The following is a 21,421-nucleotide window of genomic DNA, read 5'->3' on the forward strand; positions in this document are numbered from 1 at the left end:
TCAGACGCAGTCTGTTGTGAAGCGGCGATTCGATCCCTCAGTTGGCCGATGAGGTTTATGGCCCGGTCGTCGTATTCGACGCTTTCTGTAAACTCGATCTCGAACGCTTCCTCCGATAGATAGTTCTCCAACTCGTCGTTGATCTTCCGCAGCTCGTCATTGCTGACTTTCAGTCTGTGAAGCAGAGCTGTCAACTAGTGGACGTTGGCTGTCAGCAATGCTGTTGTGGCCTCGTTGATGATAATCGTGTTCTGCCCTCGTCGAATTTGCCTCTTCGCTTTGAGCTTTTCCATTTTGGTCCGTCGTGGTCTTTTCGGATTTCGCCACTATCTTCTCATCCCGGGTTTCGGCACCATGTAGTAGTTGATGATTTTATATTAGACTGAACTTTGTTACTACAACTTTGAACTTTAGGGGATTCGAATAAAAGTGAAGAAATCACACGCAGACAAAAACTCTTTAACGGTAACAAAAACACTGGATATATTCATCAAAGTTTACACGCGTCTTTCTCCGACGAAGGGCGCGTTCCACACTGTCTCGTCCCCTCTTCTCTCCGCCAGTCGTTCCCAGCAGCACTCGCACCCCGCACGTGCGCACAGCCTCTTCGTCGCCGGCCCAGGCCCCTCCTTCTCCTCAGCGGGGTGCCACGCCGACCCTTGTTCCCAATCGCGTGTTCCCCGGTCGTTCCGGGAAAGTGGACCATGCCTATACCTAGGAACGCGCTGACTTTTGCTGGCTGCTCTTTCGGGAGCAAGAGCTCGGTATTTCTTCTCTTCCTTTATAAATTCTTTACACGGGCCTCATTTTGAATTCGAAGAAGTGCCAATTTGGAGAGCGAAAAACTTTAGTTCTTGGGTTCCTCGTCAACGAAGATGGTATCAGGGTGGATCCGCAGAAGACTGCTGCAGTGCGCGACAAAACACAATTTATGCACAGCAAGAGACGATACAAAGGAATACACAAGATCACTTGAAATGCAAAGACGAGAGGTTCACAGAATAACAAGCGCTAAGCATGCAATCACAGAGGTATTCAATAACATAGAGGCTTTACAACCCAGATGAAACACGAGAGAGTTACATAAACAAACACCAAATTGTTCACCGGGCACTGTTTCAGTCCGACGCCTCAAGAGTCATGATGTGGCCGCCACGCAAGACGAGAGCCGCTCCCTCGCAGGTCCGTGGGCTTGCCAGCAGCAGGTGATCCCCGGGAGTCCAGTCGAGACACTGGCGAGCACGTCGCAACCACTGACGGATTGACTGACTGTCTACACAAGCGGCGCAGTCTCTTTAAATAGGGCGCGCCGCGTCTGTCTGTTAACACGCGCCAAAGCTAGCGCGCACACGGCGCGTCGTCATTGGCTAGGTCCCATAGAAGGTTCTAGAGTTTTCTGGCATATTCCAGCTTGATGAACCCGCGTGATCGCCGCGTGATGGGGAAGAAGACGGTGGCGACGCGTACAAAGCTACGCGATCTCTCGCGCGGGGAAGGAGGCTTTTCCCAAGCTTTCCATGCGACGCCGCTTGAGCCTCGCGCTGTGCCGGCTTAATAAAAATGTGCGCCGATTTCGTGACACTGCTCCTCCCTTAAAGAATATTGTCCTACAATATTCACAACAACCACGAACATCGCACGCACATGCATGCGCTCACAAACTACATTGGGCAAATTTCCACGTCACGCACATACATTGCACAAGTTTCACGAACTGCAATCACAAATACAATGCACACATTAGAAGTCTCACAAGTTCCTCAGACTGATGACAAATGTTTTCACACATGACTACATGATGTTCACTAACATAGTAACACACTGTTGTCGGATACACATAGGAATCAACAACAAACAGCTTTTCAAATGCGAAGCGCACAAACCTAAATTTCCGAGCATAATTCCAACTTTCGATCAGTGCGTGACACGATTCTGTCCGCCAGGGATTCTGCCTTCGCTGTAGGCTCTCGCATTCAGGTGCTTCCATGTTCCCAGATCGGGGTACTGAAAATTCCCTGAGGCATGACTTGCAAATCCCCTTGCAAATCGCACAACCAATGTGTGCCGAAAAATGCCCCTACAACCAATAGCCCCGACGGATACACGGGAACCTGTGCCAACGCGCACAGACCAACAAAATGAATCACTGTAGTAGTACTCTTTCCTAGACACCGGTATTCCTTCCGCTGAAGGTGAAATATTCCAAGCAATGCCCCCATAAGCAGGAAAAACACTTGGGCTATCTGCAGCAACGACGGCCTAGGCATTCCTGGCTTTATTTGCTGTGTCGTCTCTTTCTTTTCAGTTTCCCCCGACTTCTCGGGGCCTTGCTTTCTTCTGCTTCCCCTTTTCTTTTTAGATTCACTGCAGCTCACAGGCGCGGAACTTCGATAAGGATCCTCGGGAAATGTTGCGCCCTTGATATTTCTCCACACCAAATCGTAGGTAGGCCGTTCCATGCACAGGGCTGTCAATTTTCCAGAATAATATTGCGTCTGCACTTCAAATTTTGCCTCAGGTAGCAACTGAACTGAGCCGTCAATTAGCCTCACAGGGCACTTCTCACTAGTCCGATCATTCTCATGAATTAAGCTGCGTCTAACGATTACGGCACTGCTACCTGTATCTCGTAGCACCGAAAGTGATTTTTTTCCTATCTTTCCCCTCGAAACCGGCATCCGATTCACCGCAGATCCAGGTTATGCATGTATTACGGCGTTCACCGCCTGGATTTTCTTGTCCTTCTTCCGATTAACTACCTTCTCTGCTTCCTCCTTCTCTAGGCCATGCACCACGCGGACCTTCTTGCCGTTCTTCAGCTCAACAAAGCCGTCGGCATGTTCTTCCTCCAGGCGACATTCCGACTCCCTCAGAGCCTTCGCGCATGCGGCCTGCGGAGCTGCCTTGTCAGCGTCGGGACACGACATCGCTTTGCGGCCCTTCTGTCCGCATTTACAACGCGTGGATGGATTCCTGGTTGCAAGTTTGCGGCAGTTAGGCGCATAATGGCCTAGTTGTCCGCAGAGATAGCACCTCGGGGTCGACTTCACGCTAGGTTGTGTCTGCCGGAATTCGGGCTTTCGGGGATTTTTTAAAATTTACTTTCTTGCTCAAATGTTCGCCTCCCTGGGCCTCCAAATATTGGTCTGCGCGATCCATCCTTTCGTCCAATGTATGCGCTTTTCTTTCTTTTAAATAAAGCGACAGACCAGGGTGACAGCTGTCCAGGAATTATTCTTTAATTAGGAGTTCGCGAAGTGCGCCATACTCTAGATTAATTTTTGAGAGTCCAGTCCAGCGGTCATAATAATGACTTAGTCGCGCAACATACTGTGTTGCCGTTTCACCTTCTATAGGTTTTCCAGTCCTGAACTTCTCACGAAACCTATCCGTCGTAAATCTATACCTTTTAAGTATTGCAGCTTTCACCTTGTTATAGCTGCCGGCACCCTCAGGAGGAAGTCTTCCAAATACACTTAAGGCTTCGCCATAAGGGCAAGTGCTCAAGATGGTAGCACATTCACTGCCTGTCCAATTTGCATTAATGGCGATTCTTTCGAAGGGCAAGAGGAATGCGTCGAGATCGTTTCTTCTCTCGTCGTACTTCGGGATAATTTACTTGCGCCTACCCGCAAGCTGCTATGTCCTTCACTGGAGCTATGCACTTCAGCCAAACCGTTGTTCCCTGAATTTTGGAGGTGAAGTTTTACAGTAATTCCTTTTCCCGCTAAAATTCCTCTTTTCGTTCCTTTCGAGCCCTCTCTCGTTCTTTTTCTTCCCTCTCTCTTTCTTCTGTTTCTCTCTGGCTAACCCATTTGCGCAGTTCGGCACCGGACAACCCCAGCTGGGTGCCAACCTCAATCAGCTCTTTCAGATTCATATCTGAAGCGCGAACCATTTCGTGTAGCCTTAAGTCTACTTAGAGAACCTCGCCTAAACGCTTCCGCGCGGCACTACCTCTCGCTATCGCTCTGCTGCTACACAGTTTACGACCTCTTCGTAAACGCTTACAACTAGCTCACCGTCCTCTGGACTTGAGTGCACCAAACGTCCTGTCGCGGACGCCAGAATAATTGTCACCCGTTAATAATTAGGAATTGAGTTAGTTACCCTAAGCGACCATCGGTTATCCTCTCTTCGCACTGCATGTCCTGCCCATGCCAATTTCTTCTTCTTAATTTCTACTAGAATGTCGGTAACGAGTTATTTCTCTGACCCACTCTGCACGCTTCCCATCTCTTAATGTTACCCCTACCATTTTGCGTTCCATAGCCCTCTGGGCTGTCCTCAACTTAAGTAGAACTTTCTTGGTTAGCCTCCACGTTTCAGCCCCATAGGTGAGTACAGGTAAGATGCAACTGTTGTATACTTTCCTCTTGAGGGATACCGGTAAGCTGCTAGCCATAATCTTCGAGTGCTTGCCAAATGCGCTCCATCCCAATCTTATTCTTCTTGTTATTTCCTTTTCATGGTCTGGATCTGCTGTTACTACCTGTCCTACGTAGACATAATCGCCTACTACTTCCAGTACTTCGCTACCCTAATGTAAACTGCTGTTCCTTCCCGAGGCTGTTGAACATTACCTTAGTCTTCTGCATATTTTCAATTTTGAAGGGTAAAAAACTGCATTCCAAGAGAAGGAAAGTGTAGCAGGGGGCGGCAGAAAGTTAGGTGGGCGGATGAGGTTAAGAAGTTCGCAGGGGTAAAGTGGATGCAGCTAGCACAGAACTGGGTTAAGTGGAGAAATATGGGAGAGGCCTTCGCCCTGCAGTGGGTATAGTCAGGCTGCTGCTGCTGCTGATGATGATGATGATGATGGATAATTAGGAGGGATTATGAACGATGCGCCCTTAGCGGTGCGCACACTCCCAGACACCCTTAGAGTGAGTGAGGGTAGCTGTTACGGTCGCAAAGGGGATGCCGTCAACCTGCGTGGCAAGGTCAGCCGGAATTCAGCTACCTTGTAGTGACAGAAAGGGGTGGCCGTTTGGTGCCCAGCTGTCGCTGGTTCGAGCCAGAGTAAGGTTTGGAGTCAGAAGTAACAAACAAAACACAATTTATGCACAGCAAGAGACGATACAAAGGAATACACAAGATCAGTTGAAATGCACGGACGAGAGCTTCACAGAATAACAAACGCTAAGCATGCAATTACAGAGGTATTCAACAACATAGAGGCTTTACAACCCAGATGAAACACGAGAGAGTTACGTAAACAAAAACCAAATTGTTCACCGGGCACTGTTGCAGTCCGCCGCCTCGAGAGTCACGATGTGGCCGCCATGCAAGACGAGCGCCGCTCCCTCGCAGGTCCGTTGGCTTGCCAGAAACAGGTGATCCCCAGGAGTCCAGTCGAAGCACTGGCGAACACGTCGCAACCACTGACTGACTGACTGACTACACAAGCGGCGCGGTCTCTTTGCATAGGGCGCGCCGCGTCTGTCTGTTAACACGCGTCAAAGCTAGCGCGCACACACACTCTGTTTCGCTGGTGAAAGGTCTCCCTTCTCCCGTCCAGCGGCGCGTCGTCATTGGCTAGGTCTCATAGAAGGTTCTGGAGTTTTCTGGCATATTCCAGCTTGATGAGTCCGCGTGATCGCCGCGTGATGGGAAAGAGGGCGGTGGCGACGCATACAAAGCTACGCGCTCTCTCGCGCGGGGAAGGAGGCTTCTCTCGAGCTTTCCATGCGACGCCGCGCGGGCCTCGTGCCGTGCCAGCTTTATAAAAATGTGCGCCGATTTTCTGACACCCTTCATGCACTCTAGCTTCAGTGGAGTGATTTTTAATAATGCACTTTCGACACAAGAACATGTGTTCACTCTGCGGAGGCAAGACACTTAATTGGGCTTCTTCATGCTTGCACCAATCCAAGACAGAGAAATTATTCAACTTTTTATACTCGCAAGCTTGTTCTTCCTCATTCATGCCACGCAAGCAGCCTCTTCATTCGAATGAAAATTAGGAGTCTGCTGTCTCCTTTTTCTCTGATCAACTTCGTTCATAATAGCTTATTCAGAACCATCAACAGCAGCACCAACAACGTCACTACACCGACTTACTACACCCCCAAGGCTTGTTACATACCAGACCAGTTAGTTCTATCCTCTCAGTGCTGCATCAATTTGATCTCTGCGAACTTCTAATCTCATCTGCTCACCTAAACTTTTACCCCTCCTACTTTGTTTGCCTTCAGCCAACAGCCACCATCTCTTTTACTTCCTTCGCATCATATACTCTGATTTTACGCTGAAACTCTATTGGTTCTTCTCTGTTGACAGCGTAGCTATTAATTTTACTTCCCAACGCTATGTACGGTTTACTCATTAGAAACAGAACTGTTACCGTCAGTCACCACTTTCCGGCCAATTACGTGGAAACTTGAAAGAAGTACCTTTAGTAAACTTTCTTTTAGAGGCAAAAGAGTATTTGGTGTTCTATGTGTGAGGGCTTTCCAAATGCGGTCCAAAGGAATGTTCTAGTAATTTCACTTTTGTCGTCCAGATTTCTCATCACTACATGTCTCAAGAAAATGTATTCACTTCGCACAAGCACGTAGCCTCATATCGTAATCCCCTGTTCTTTTAGGGCTATTAGACATTACATCGTTTCGTTTTTTGCTTAACAATTTTCAGGTCTAGAGTTCTGTTTAACTTGTATAGGTCATTTTATGTTGTCTTCAACTCGTCCCTTGAGTAATATACAAGGTAATGTTAGTGATGAATCCCAGATTGTTCATTTATTCTTCTTGACATTACACCTATCTGTACCCAATGCATGCTTCTCAATGCTTTTATCAAGCTGTGGATAACACTAAAAATATTGTTTCCCTGTTTAACATTTTTTATGAAAACTTTGTTACGTTCTTTATGAAGGCTAGGCTGCTATTCAGCCACCATACATATCTGCTGTGCATTCGCTTAAGACTGATTCGCAATCCGGATCCGCGATTTTGCCATCAATACTAGCGGTTCGGCTCATCAAAATAATTTTTTGTTCGTGAACGTTATATGTAAATATTGGTCATATTGGCGCATATGCCAGCCACTTTGATGAGACTGCGGTTGCGATCTCTTATTGAGTAAAATTTATAAATTCGACATGCCGCGTAATGCATGATGTTTTGGTGTTCTTTAGTCGCACGAGTTCTATCCGAACTTTTGCGATAACAGTCAATGAAAGAAGATAGCGTGAATTCTCTTTTTTGGCGTAGTACACAGAACAATACAATATGACAGCGACACTAATTGTTATCAATTTAACGTCTAAAATCACAATATCATAACTTCCCTGCTATTTGTCTACACACTTGATAGGAGCAGCTTGTGAAGTTTACGTTGAAATTGGGGGAGGGAGGAATATGTCGCTCCTTTCGTTCATTCTCTCCCTATATACAGTCGGAGGCAAAAAGTGCGCATACAGTGCCTTCTCACGTCAACAGGTCAAATGCTTCACCCTATAACATATATTAGAAATATTTGATTTTGTTAATTCAGTTTTCTATTTTACATTACAGCAGTGGTTACATAAAAATCAAGAGGTTCGGCGTGAAAATATAGTTTATAATTTCTGCATGAGCGGCATGAGTAAATCAATCTTGCAGGTGGTCATATCGAACGTGCCGTACACACAAGGAATCTTTATGATAAGATATTTTTGGAGACGCTGCCATTCCGTTTGTCTACGTTGAAGAGGCCTACGGCCATCTTCTGCATGCCTAAATTATTCTGTACATTTCTGATGATGCGATGGACCAATAATGTTTGAAAATGCGCATCACGAGGCATTCTTGAAGCAAACATATTCTACAACCAAAGTTCCACTGTTTCTAAGTTAGCACTTTTCTCTCAAGATTGAGTGGGGTTTAATGCTGTTTAGTTGGCAGAAATGAAGTTTTGCGGCAGGAGGAATTTGTAGCGATTGTTAGATTCTTTAGGCGTTTGTCTTGCTGGTTTTTGTGGTCCTACAATTTTGTTAGAATAGTGCAACTTATTTTCAGGTATTTCTATTATTGCAAGAGGATGTCGATTTTATTGCATCCCGTCACTGAAATCTCAAGGCTTCACAAACACAAATATGTCCAATAGGCTTGTAATTGATGTATTAGGTAATGCTAGGTAAGGTGCATGGCAATTTTCGAATCGGCTGATGCCGAGCATGTTATCCGATGAATCTGTCAAATATATAATGAAAACTTGTTCTAGGATCTGAAGTGTCCAGAAAACAATGTTGACTTTAAAGTGCTATGGACGAACACTACTGTCAGCTGGAACAGTAGTGGGAAAACGGCTTCATTCTTAAGCGAAGTAATGTAGTGCATCACTCCTTCTAAGAAATATTCTCCGGGCTCTCCGAATTTTCTCATTTAATTCAAATCCTGTTTTCTTTTAACGCAGCGGTTAGGCGCGCGTTCAGCCTACTAAACGTTATGTACTTCTAACAGGATATGTTAAATTTGATATGGAATCCCATCTTAGTTTTTCGACTGCATTGGCAGCCAAGAGTAAATACTCCTCAAATGTCGAACTCTTCCCAAATGTAATCCAAACGGTCGGTACTGGCAGAATGGGTTCGTCGACAGCCGGGCTGGAATTCCAGCTAGAGCCGACCTTATGAGTGGCCAATCGCTGTGAGAATCGTCAGCACAAGTTCAAGCAGAAAGTTGAATTTGCAAGTGAAAGTACCTGCGGTTTTTAAATTTGCACCTACAGGAGGCGGGCACAGTATCCAGAGATTTAACATATTCGTAGTCTAAAGACTCCAGCCACTAGAGGAAACATGCCTTCTTATGTGTTTGAAATATTGTAATGTCCAATCCGGACTTACAATCCGACCTACTAGAATTTTTGTGCAGTACGAGCATTCAGCCACAACTACGACGCGTCCTGCTGATCCTGGCCCTTATCACCAGCGGCATTTTGTGCTTTCAGCACCGATCTCCTACCGCTGTGGCATCGAATGCCATATCGCCAGGTTCTGCCGCAGAAGACTGCCGCTGCGATATAACCGCATAGCTCCTCCAACAGTACCCAACAATCATGTACTGGAAATGTGCTGTGCACCAATATCACTTATTAAACTGTAGGTCTCAAAAGCGAATTTCATGTGTTCATTGATGGTGTGTGTACATTAGCTTTGGTGGATACGGGTGTGACTGTGTCTGTGATGAGTAATAAGTTGCCGCGCTTGTTAAAATGCAAAGCGATGTTTGAGTACGATTATGCTTCAACGTTTTATGGTATTAGTAGAGCGGCTTTGCGGCCTCTTGGTGAGCGTATTGCTCAGGTGTCTATGGATGGTGGAATGTTTCAAGCCAAACTTGTGCTACTCCACTATACGCATGGCATCGTATTAGGAACGGGGTTTCTGAAACTGCCGAGGAGAAGAGGTTTATAATGACGGTGCTCACCAGCCCAGTGTTTTTTAAAGCTGCCATAACCAAGAAACAGCTATTCGTGTTACCGAGGACACAGTAGTTCCATCCTTCTCTGCCATGGTCTTCCCAGTCTCCGCTCCGCTAAACTAACCAGACCGCAATTATTGCACTGCTGCGGCCAGTTCACTCAGCATGTCTCAAGAAAAATATTATTCCTCACTGAATGATCTCAGTGCACTAGGATAGCCCTCGTTGTCGACACTGAACACATCGTGTGAGCCTGCAGGATTCCCGATTGAGTTGAATCTTCCCTCTTATGAACCAAATTCGTCCCACGTCGTTACTTCGGACACAGATGCTACGACTGCTCCCGTAGTTTCTGCCGCTTATGAATCTTCACTCTTCAACATGATCAGCACTTATCTAAGCTCACCGCAACGCTGTACTTATGTAGCTATTCTCTACCCATTTCGCCTATGTTTGACTTTTCTGAAAAAAAATATGGACCAAACTCTAGCCCTGTCTCTCGAACACATCATACCATTGACACTGTTTCTGCTCGTCGCATCCTTCAAAACCCCTCTCGCGTGTCCCCACATGGGCGAAAGCTCATTCATGAGCAAGTGAAGGACATCCTACACTAGAAGGCGATAAGGAGTCATACAGGTTTTGCGCAGCTGCTATCATTCTCGTGTTCAAGAAAACGGTAAGTGGAGAGTTTCAGTGAATTATCCACGTCTCGATTCTGTTACGAAAAAGAACGTCTGTCACCTCCCCACACGTTATGCTCTCGAATGCCTCTCTGGTTTGTTCTACTTTTCTTGCATCGACCTCAGGTCTGGCTGCTAGCAAATTCGAGTGGACCCTGCGGATAAGAGAAACACTGCCTTTGTAAAGTCAGGTGGCCTCTTCGAGTTTATTGTTATGCCATTCTGACTGTGCAATGCGCCTGCTACATTTGAATTATTCACTGACAGAGTTCTGCGCGGTTGAAATAGGAAATTTGCCTTTGCTATCTTGACGACGTCGTCGTATTTGGGAAATATTTCCAAGAGTACAGCGACCATCTAGTCCACGTCTTGAACGGTTTTTACAACGCCGCCCTGATTCTGAACTCGGTAAAGTACCACATTAGAGAGAACAAAGCTCGGGTGCTAGGACATTTTGTCAATGATGATTGTGTTATGCGGATGCCCAGAAAACTACAGCTGTTGAGTCATTTGAACCCCCGCAGACAGTGAAGGAGCTCTGCAGTTTCTTTCGGATTGTGTTCCAATTTTAGACGCTTTATACGTCGCTTTAATGACCTTGCCTACCCGTTGACATACCTCCTGAACAAAAACGCCACATTTGAGCGGACAGCCCCGTACAACGCGTCATTTTGTCCCCTGAAATTTGTTTTAATATCTAAACCCATTCTCCGTCTCTTTCTTCCTGCTGCATCAGCGGAAATTCACACGAACGGTAGTGGAATCGGTATCGATGCAGTCCTTGTCCTGCCACACGATGAACGAGAGCATGTTATTGCGTACCCACGCCGTATCCTGAGCAAACCAGAGCGAAATTATATAATCAACGAGCAGGAATGCCTTGCTACCATTTTCGATCCACAGCGCTTCCGTTCATATTTGTACGGACGGTCGTTCACTATCGTAACCAACCATCATTCATTCTCTTGGCTGCAGACCCTTCGAAACTCATGTGATTGCCTCGCACGCTGGGCCCTCCGGTTACAAGAATATAATTTTGACATAGTTGTCAAGCTCGGGAGGCATCATTCATGCGCAAATTGTCTTTTTAGGATGCCAGTGGCTGCAGTGAAATCCGACAATGCTGATTTCGACAATTTTAAATCGGCCCTCGAGCCGGCCTTCCCCAACCCGAAAGTTTTTAAAACAGAACAGGAAATAAACAAGGGCTTGCAGCCCCTCTTTCCCGTAGCCCACTCGGTGCTAGAAGCCATTTTTGTGTGCGTGACGGCCTTCTATGGAAAAAGAGCTCCTCTCCTGTCGGCCAGCGACAACTACTCGTGGTTCCCAAGACGCTTTACTCTTACGTATTGCATATCGTGCATGATGATCCGACTTCTGCGCATCTAGGATCTGTTCGTACACTCCACCGTGATCAAGAACGATTTTACTGAGCCAGAATGTGCTCGACGATTGAACAATACGTTACCAGTTGCAAGCAATGTCAACGCCAAAAACGTTCCACCACAGCTCCATCTGGCTCCCTGTGAAGACTCAGACAACTCTATACCATAAAGTAGGTATCGATCTCCTAGATCCGTTTCCGAAGTACTTGGATTGAAAGTGAGGGATTCTAGTCTGCGTGGACTACCTCACACGGTACTGTGAAACTGCCGCTATGCCATCTGCTACGGCGCATGAAGTGTCGCTTTTCCTGCTGTTCTCGGCAATCTTACGACACGTACCGCCTGGCATAAATGCCAGGCCACCACGCTATTCCCTGGATGCGATCCCGCCCTACTTAAGCTGCGAAAATCCCTGGTTGGCAGAGACCCTCTGCCTTGCCAAAGTAGATCGAAGAATCGCCCGCTTATGGTTTGGTACTTCGCAGGAACGCTCCAAAGCACGATATGATGCCAGTCAACGGCGTGTCACATACTCTATATGTTATCTCGTCTGGCTGTGGTGTCGAATTCGGCGGTGCGGCCTAAATAAAAAACACTTGGCCCACTATCATGAGCCATATGTAGTAGTCCAATGGATGAGTGATTCAACTTATGAAATAGCCCACTTGACCGCGTCGTGTAGAAGGTCTGCAAAAATTTAACTATGACACGTCGCCAGTTTAAAGCCGCATTTGCCTCGCACGACTTACGAACATGCCCAGAGGGCTTCTGCTGAGCAGGGGAAAATGTAACGCTACTGACAACGTAGGGGTGTTGTGTGGCAGACAGAAGACATAAGAGACGGAAGAAGCGGTGGTGTTTTGGAGCTAGTAGGCCTCACCTTGTGCCGCTTCTACTTTATTGTTAAAAAGAACATTTACTCTTTTGTCGTAAGAATATTAATTACGTTTTTTGCAGGCGAGATACAAAATAAAATGTGTACACATTTCCGTTTGATGAAAATAATGAATTTAGCTATTTGAGTTGGTTCTTCCTGTCACGGTTTTCCTACTTTTGCATTTGCAACACTGGAACCAATAATACGAGACAGCTAATTTTTTTTACATGATACAATCTGTATCAAATGAAAATAAAACACTTTGCAAATAACCTACGTGACCACGCTTAAATTGCACACGCAATAAAATGCTCAGCAGACACAACTGTTTACTTATGGCTTCGCATTCACTACGCACTTATCAAAGGTTTTTACAGCGATGCTGATTTCCCCGTTTCAGTGGCGATGCCAAACAATTCCTTGAATATCACTGTAGATAAAACATTACCCTCATCCACCAATGTTGTAGGGGACAAAAATCTACGATGCGGGTATTGCAATGTTTCGCTGCACTCGCGGTAATCGTCTTCGATAGGACTACCATGTACACCAAAGGCTATGACATTTTCTTATGATACTGCATAGCACCGCTTCATAGTCGACATCCTGCGGGCCTTACGCCAAGGAAGCACCTTGAGTTACGTGCCGAATGGTTTTCATCGGGTGAGATACTGCTATAATACATATTATAGCGTTGTTATGTCATCTCAGTGGGAGATAAAATACCACTTTCTGCAGAGCTTCATGCACTTTCGGTTATAGTGCTTACCTAGTGGCTGTTAAGATGCTGGTGTCAAGTTTATGAGTGTACAAGAGCTATGCTTTGCGCAATAAGCCAAGGACGTTGGGTGTTGCCTAAACAAAGCGCGTATGCGCATAATAATTACAAGCCAATCCGGTGCGTGAATTTTATTTCTGACCAACAGTTTTAGAGAAGCTTGGAAAACAATGCTTGCGCGCGCGGCAGCGCAGTGGGTCCACGTGATCTCCTATATGATATCTATTAAATTGGAAGTTCGGGCTTGATGGTAACACCTGTCAACAATATAGTTCAGGAACAGAGCAAGGAAAAGCCCTGACACAGACAAGCGCTAACTTCCAACAGTTTATTATGAAAAGCTGGGAGATAAATATACACGGCAAGGAAATGCATTGAGCGGGCGCAGGAGGACAAAACAAGTTTCATCAGTTTCTCAGGTAGTTTAGTATTTTTTTAGACAAACCAACAGACGGTTTAGCGATGCGGAAGTCACCAATCATCAGCTTCGATTATTTCATGGGTAAGTTTGGCAGGGTTCTTGTTGATGACCTTGCAAGCCTCAAACAGGTACACAATCTTCAAATTTTGTGCAGTGCACATCAAGAAAATCACCGTTTGTTTTCTTTATATTGAAGCGATGTTCTCGAAGACGTTCATTAAGGCCCCTTCCACTCTGACCGATATATTTCTTACCGCATGTAAATGGAATGCTGTACGCAATTGATTCCGCACTTTCAGTGAACTTTCTTATATGCCTCGTGTACAACCATCCCTCTACGCAGGGCCAGGCCTTGTCAACTTACAGAGTCACTGCAGCTTTTCAATAGCTGAGAACCGACTTTTGTATTCGCCGTTGTCTAATCTTTATAAAGCGATAGGACAAGCCATGAATTAAAGGAATAAAAGCAACTTTGTGCTCATTTACTGAAAGAGGAGGTGAGACATCTAGAGGGGAACAGTTCTGCCTCAGAAGGATTTCGGCAATACTTGCAAGGATATGCATAAAATCCGACATCGGTTAGCAGCTATTTACTTATTCGGCAAAACTTGCTGCCGTTAGGTCACGATGAGACTTTTTTATAACATTGGAGAGGCATACATTTGCCAATCCCTTCTTCAGAAGTTTGGACAGCGCAGAATCATTCGTGTGCAATGGCTTGTTAGCTCGTGGCTGATATTTCCAGTAAATCTGGTTGTCGTGAAATAAATGGTTGATATCAAGAAACTGGACACTATCCCCTGATGGCAATTCATTCGTAGTAACTGGAGGCGTGAAGCCTGTGCGTACGAAATTTAGTGCGTTAGTGGCAAGTGACTCAGAGGAACCTTAATCACAGTCAATGAATATTAAGTAGTCGTCAATATGAATCTGCAAAAGTCAGTTACTTTTAAGTCGGCAAGGTGGCTGCAAAGCGCTTTGTCAAGTTTGGCCACGTGTCGAACGCTAAGCGCGGGGGCTATGCAAGACCGTGGGCATATCCTATTTTTCTGCAGATATGTCGACCCATATCAATGAATACAAGTAAGCTTGAGGTAAAGACTTAAAATTTCCAAAAAGCCGCAATAAACGTAACCGAATCATACCGAAAGGGAATGAATCTGAACTTCCCAATGCAATTTTGAACACAAGAAAGCAAATTAGCTTTCGACAATGAATAAAACAAATCATTAATATCTACAGAGAAAGCTCTCAAACTATGCAGCGGTGAAGATTCTGCGTAAGTTATGATAGCAATGGAGTCCTTGACTAGGAAGGAATCGTCGTATGTAACAAGCTAAGCTTTTCTTCAAGGAAAAGAGCAATCCACTTATGCGCGTGTCATGCTCAGAGACAATCGCTCTAAAAGCAGCTTTCAGCTTGTGCATTTTAACCTTGAAGAATATGTCAAGGTGATCTCGTTTGGACGATTATATGTCCTTTAGTACTCTGTTGCTGCAGCCTATTACAAAGACTTTTTAATTTAGATTTCAGCTCAGAAATAGACCGCCTCAAGTGAGTTTCGAAAGCATTAGCGTTTGCTTCCAGGAATCTAGCATTGAACAGCCCGTTGGACTTGACCCTAAACCGCCCTCTTTTGTCTGCAGGGCGCACACAAAGCTAGTGGTCAATCAAAACCGGAGCAATGCGTTGAACGGATACGTTTGACATTGTGGTTTTTTTTATGGATCCAAGCCTCCACACACTCGGAAACAGAGCGTGAGAAATGGTCTGCTAGAGGCACGGCTAACGTCCTACAAGCGACAGCAGTACCGGCGCACTCCTGTTCTTGTCCACAGCAAAATTTGGACCTCATGATGGTACCTGGATCATTTCCTGTGGTAGGCTCAAGTTCCAGGAGGTGGACGGCGCTTTTTTGTAGCCGGACACTTTCGGGGAAGAAGATCACGAAGCTGCTTGAGCTGAAGCTGACAAATGAACTCTGCTGTGTGATCAGTGAGTACTGACGGTTAAAGAAGCTGCAAGTTAAAGGGCCCACGCCGGTGATGACCTGCAAATCCAGGAGCCACCTATGCAACCGTGCAAGCCTGAGACATTCACACGTTTGAATCTTGCAAATCTGGGAAGAACGGCCATTATAAGAGAGGAAATAACAAACAAAGCACGCACGTCGTCAGGTAGAATCTTGTGGCGCATGCAGAAGGAAACGGACCTTGCTTTGCAGATGGCACTTGCAATGAAAGCCACTGTTGTCTTAGGATCACGTGAAACAAGAACAAAAGAGCTCAATGTGCTAGAAACGAATTCTAGTAACGTGGCAGTTTCGGCTTGTTGGTAACACATGTAGTTAATTTTCTTATATATATGGATGATGTGATGTTCCAGATGGTCCTTTGATCCGGGGACACGTTGCAGGAAACGGATGGGACATTTCGAGCGCAACGGGTACTTTATTGAAAGAGTCAAAAACACATTTTGCTTTCGCGAACATCGCGAACACAGTTCGCGGCTTCCAGCCCCCATTCGTAAGTCGGCAGTCAGTCTGTCTCCGTCTCTTCCTTTTCGAGCCCAAACACCCATCTTAAGTATACATTTTCAACTTCCTGGTGATGAACCCCGTGGCCAATCGGAGGAAAAGAGCCTCTTCGAGCCAATCAGAATGACAAAGCCACATTTTAAATTGCCAATGCAACACCGGTACCTCCGAGGTTGGTCCCTCGCGAGCACCGCGTGCCTCCCAGTAATTGTTCGCCCTTTCCCCCTGTGGAGACGATGCACAGATACTCTCTCAAAGTCATCGGCGAGACAAAACAAATTAGCAAATACACATGAACGTCACTTTCACTTTCACCAGCAATGCATACGCGTGCAAGGGCACACAGGGCAGCAAGAAATACGAGGGTAGTGTCCGGACCCCGCTGGCCGTAAGCAGAGCGGGAAAAAGAAGATAAGTTATTGCTACCACGCTCATCAACACGAGCGCGGTGTGCTGCGGCGATGTTTCCGCCAACTTTAGAACCGACAGCACCCGATGTGCCCTACTGTTCTCCCGCGTCTTGGCGGGCTCGGCCAGAGCGCCGCGGGGATATTTATGTTCACGCGAGAGTCAACAGCTCGACGACGCGGTGCACGCCTTTCCGCTCGAATACTACGACGGCATCGCATTAAAAACGGCACCCCCGGCTCGCGCAGCCAGAGACACGACACCGCTTGTGTGTAAACGTCGCGCTTCCCGAGCGATCATCCGTTTTCGTGTTTTTTTTTTTGACAGCTTACGGTTACGTCGGTGCCGTCCCATCGGTAATGCGCTGAGCAGGGAAGTCATAAACCTTCGCCCGTTATTGGTCTGAGCTGACAGGTTAAACGATGATGCGGTTCGCTCTCCGCAGTCTCCGCGTCGCCGGCACGCCTGACTTGTACGGATCTGTCTTTGAAACTGAAACAATGTGTGCTACCCGTAAGACGACAATGGGTTTCCCACGCGGCTACAACAGCAACCAGCACACTCCTCCGGTCGCACAGGCCAGGGGTCATTGCGGCGTGCACATTTGCAGGCCCCTTAAGTGGTACGAGCGGCAGATGCGGCGTAAGTTGTTTTCCCCGAAAGTCATAATTCCCGCGTCTGGCGCCGTGATGCCTATGCTGTCGCACGGTCCGAACAGCACCTCACAAGGTCTCAGCCCCGAACTCCCGGTCAAATAACATTTCCTCGCGTATTTCAAGTTCAACGGGTGCCCGGACGGGTCCTCATTAAAAAACCCTGACAACAAAGTTAACAATTTGATAGAAAAGACAAACAGAAGAAGCGAGCCGGCTGTTTTGGAGTGCTCCTCTCCTCCACAACGGCCCAGCAACTTAGCACATGTGAACAGGAGTAGCGCAGAGACAGAACAAGGACAACCAAGAACACACACGAGTGGTAACTTCCAACGAAGAAATTGAATATAAATTATAGATATCTTAGGTTACTTGTGCACCGCGAAATCGACGGTTGGTTTACCTCAAAAAGAACTGAATTACATAAGAAACTATTGCAAATTGGGCTGTCCTCCTGTGCGTGTGCAATGCATTGCCACGCCGTATATATTTACCGTCTTGAGTTTCATAATAAACTGTTAGTAGTTAGCGCTCGTGTGTGACCTTTTTTGTCCTTGTTTTGTCCCGGCGCTATTTATTTTACATGTGTTACCCACAAGCTCAACTTCTCACTTTAATAGATTTAATTCGTTCCATAATAACCTGTTGCAAGTTAGCGCTCATCTGTGACTTTTTCGTCCATGTTCGTACCCTGCATTATTTTTGTTGGCATGTGTTACCCCCTAGCATAAACTGCCACTTTTCTAGTACATCGAGCTGTTCTCTTTGTTTCACGTGCCCCTACGGTGACAGTGCCCTCGATTACCAGTGCAATCTTCAAAGCAAGGTGCCTTTCTGCATGCGCCAAAATATCCTACTGATGACATTCGAGCCTCGTTTGGAGATTTCATCCCTTCAATAGGCTATGGCTCCCGCATTTGCATGATTGAAACGTCTGTATGGCTCCGGCTCGAACGGTTGCATAGGGGACTCCTGGAGTTACAGGTTAGCACTGGCGTGGTCCCTCAGACTGCCAAGAAGCAGCTTCGTGAGCTGTCTGCCCTGACTAATCGCACTGCAGAGTTCCTTCGGCCGCTTCAGCTCAAGCACATTCGCAATCGTCTTCCGCGGAAAGCTCCGGCTACAAAGTGTCCCGTCCACCTCTTCGAACATGTGAACCTACCGCAGGAAACGCCCCAGGTGCTGTCACCGGGTCCAAAGTTTGCCGTGGACGAGAACAGGACTGCGCAGGATCTGCTTTCGTTTGTACGACAAGTGTCTTGCTGTGCCTCTGGCAGATGATTCATCATGCTGTTTCTGGTGTGGGGACATTGATGCAGGAAAAGCCCCAGTGTCAAACGTATCTGTTCAAAGCGTTGCTCCGGTTTCGATGGACCACGACCTTTGTGTGCTGCCTACAGACAAAGAGGGCGGTTTCACTGTCACGTCCCACGAGCTGTTCAATGCTAAATTCCTGGAAGCAGTCGCTAATGCTTTCGAAACTGATGTACAGCGGTTTATTTCTAAGCTGAAATCGAAATCAAAACAGCTTTGTAACAGGCGGCAGCTACGAAGAGTATTAAAGAGCATATAATTGTCCTAAAGAGATCACCTTGATGTCTTGTTTAGTGTTATTATGGACAAGGGGGGGGGGGGGGGGAGTTACATTTAGGGCGACTGTCTGTGCTAGTGACACGTGGCAATGGTGCATTGCTCTTTTCCATCAAGAAGAACTTAGCCTGTTATAAATCGACGATCTTTCCTAGTCAAAAACTCCAATGCTGTCATAACTTACGTAGTGTCTCCATCACTCCAGGATTTAAGAGCTGTCTCTATAGATATTAGGGATTTGTTTTATTTATTGTCGCAGGGGCTAATTTGCTTTCTTGTGTTCAAACCTGCATTGCCAAATATGGAGTCATTCACTTCCAGAATGCTTCCGGTACGTCTAGTAGTGAGTTGTGGGACGATTAATTTATTTGTATCAAGTGCACTTTTATTCATTACGACGGGTCGCCATATCTGCTGAAACATGGGCTATGTATAGAGTCTTGCATTTAATCGTCATTGGCTGAGATTCTGGTTCCTAATAATCTCCTGACACTAAATCTGAGTTTCTTCCACAGAGACTTCACGCCTCTAAATATTACGCATTAGTTTCCATCACGGGACAGTGTCCGGTTCCTTGATATCAACGTTTTATTCCAGGATGACCAGATTTACTGAGAATATCAGCAACGAGCCAACAATCCATTACTCTCGTATGATTCTGCGCACTCCAAACTTGTCAAGAGGGGAATTCCAAAGTTATTCCTCTCCAACGCCATAAAAAATCCTGCCCTCAGCCAATGGCCGAAAGATTTGGCAAACAAATGCAGAGGCTAACTGACCCAGAGTTTCCTATGCACGTCCTTGCAAGTACTGCCGAAATCCTCCAGAAGCAGATAATTGCCCTCTAGATGTCCCACGTTCTTTTTCATTAAATAAGCAAACAGTTGGTATTATTCCATACATTCTCCGTTTGTCACATCGGTTAGAAAAGATTCGACAATGGGCCGAGTGTAAAAGTCATTTTCCGCTAGTGAAAAGCTGCAGTGGCTCTGCAAGTTGACAAGGCTTGTCCCTGCGTAGAGGGATGGTTGTACTACAAGGCATATAACAAAGCTCACTGGATGTGATAAATCAATTGTGTACAGCATTGTATTGACATGCGATAAGAAATATATGCGTCAGAGTGGAAGGTGCCTTAATGAACGCCTTCGCGAACACCGCTACAAATAAAGAAAATGCGGTGGTTTTCTTTACGTGCACTGCAGAAACTGTGAAAATCGTTTACCTGAGGCTTGCAAAGTTATCGACAGGAACAGCAAACTTACCCATGAAATAATCGAAGCTGAAGCCATATATAGCTTAGTTGACTTGTGCATTGCGAAACCGTCTGTTGGTTTGTATAAATAATAACAAAATTGCATGAGAAACAATTAAAAATTGTTTTTCTCATGTGCATGCGCAATGCATTGCCACGCCGTCTACATTTACCGTCCTGTGTTTCATAACAAACTTTTGAAAATTAGCGCTCGTGTGTGTCCTTGCTTGTCCTTATTCAGTCCCTGCGCTATATTTGCTGGCCTATATTACATCAGTTAATTTCAAAACGATTGCTGTGGCCCTCTCCACACTACAGTGAATGGGTAAGGTGAAAATGTTAAATGCTACTTTGCCTCTTTCAGCAACACAATAAAATTTTAAACTGCGTTTGAGTTTTTAAACACACTTTTGTACCCATGAAAAGCCACAGCGTTTGCAGACGTATATCAAGTAGGAGGCCGCAGGCGACAAGCTCGAGCCACGTCTGCAACGTCCTTTCTTCAAACGCGTCAGTAGACGCGGTGGCTGGCAGCATCGACCATCGGCTTGAGCTGTGACGGCCTTCAGTTCTGCCGGCGTTGTGGTTCAAAGCGTTTTTTGCCTACCGAAAATGCTATCGTATAAAATAGGACGAGCTTGACGACTACTAACGTCAGCGATGGCTGAGTGCAGGCTTCACGTTCATAGTCGAAGAGCAAGTTCCCTGCTTTCCCCGGCTTATAGAACTGTTAGATTGTTAGAAAGCGGTTGCATATGTAGGTGTATTGGACTCAACCAGGCCTCTTTGGTCCGTAATATTAGTGAAGCTCCTGACGCGCTTTTTGATGAGCCTGTGCAGAGGCAGTGCGTCGCTCATTTCTCTCGAAATGTCATCCTATGGATATTCACGGGCTGGGGGGGGGGGGGGGGGGGTTGTGTCGACGAGACATACACTGAACTAAATTTTTTTTTTCAACTGGAACACTGAGCTGCCAATTAAGTATCGAAAGTTCGAGTGTGAGCCAGGAACATAATCAAAAAAGGAGCAAACATGTACATCAATTCAATTCGTATTGCAGCGGAAGTGTAGAAGCACGCAAGTATTCATCGCTTCTCTGCTGCACACGAAGGTTCACAGCTATTATCATAGGACTTCGAAAAGACATTTAAGAGCCATCGCTTCATTCAAGCTGCGGGCGTCGTCCATCAGAACATGCTGCATTGGGAGGATCTGTCCCCCTGTAATTGTTCACTTGAAATAATTCCACCCCCAGCTGATCGCACGCACGTAGTGCTAAATGTCAGATAGAGATGCATTAAATTGAAATTTTTGGTTAAGTGGCATTGAGCTCGCAAATTGAAAAGTATAAAATAATCGTAATGAACCATACATTTAGCAATAAAACGTGCCTGAAATATTTTCTTTGCTGCTGTCATATGCAAGTAATGCACG

The 21,421-nt window shown here is 46.0% G+C and overlaps 1 protein-coding gene across 20 annotated transcripts in view; it reads right to left on the bottom strand.

Annotated features, from left to right (window-relative positions):
• LOC146193288 (uncharacterized) overlaps positions 1-21,421 on the bottom strand; it is a 114,609-nt gene that overhangs the window by 47,616 nt on the left and 45,572 nt on the right. The window contains exon 1 of one of the 20 annotated variants that reach the window (XM_084602642.1): positions 19,998-20,128. The exons of the other annotated variants lie outside the window; for them this stretch is intronic. Coding sequence (XP_084458768.1) covers positions 19,998-20,001 — 4 coding nt within the window. The 5' untranslated portion in view covers positions 20,002-20,128. Of the gene's footprint in view, positions 1-19,997; positions 20,129-21,421 lie in introns of those variants that run through there. 20 annotated transcript variants of the gene reach the window in all.

Source organism: Amblyomma maculatum, chromosome 4, assembly GCF_055883805.1.
Source record: "Amblyomma maculatum isolate TAMU_Amacu chromosome 4, ASM5588380v1, whole genome shotgun sequence".
NCBI lineage: Eukaryota > Metazoa > Arthropoda > Arachnida > Ixodida > Ixodidae > Amblyomma > Amblyomma maculatum.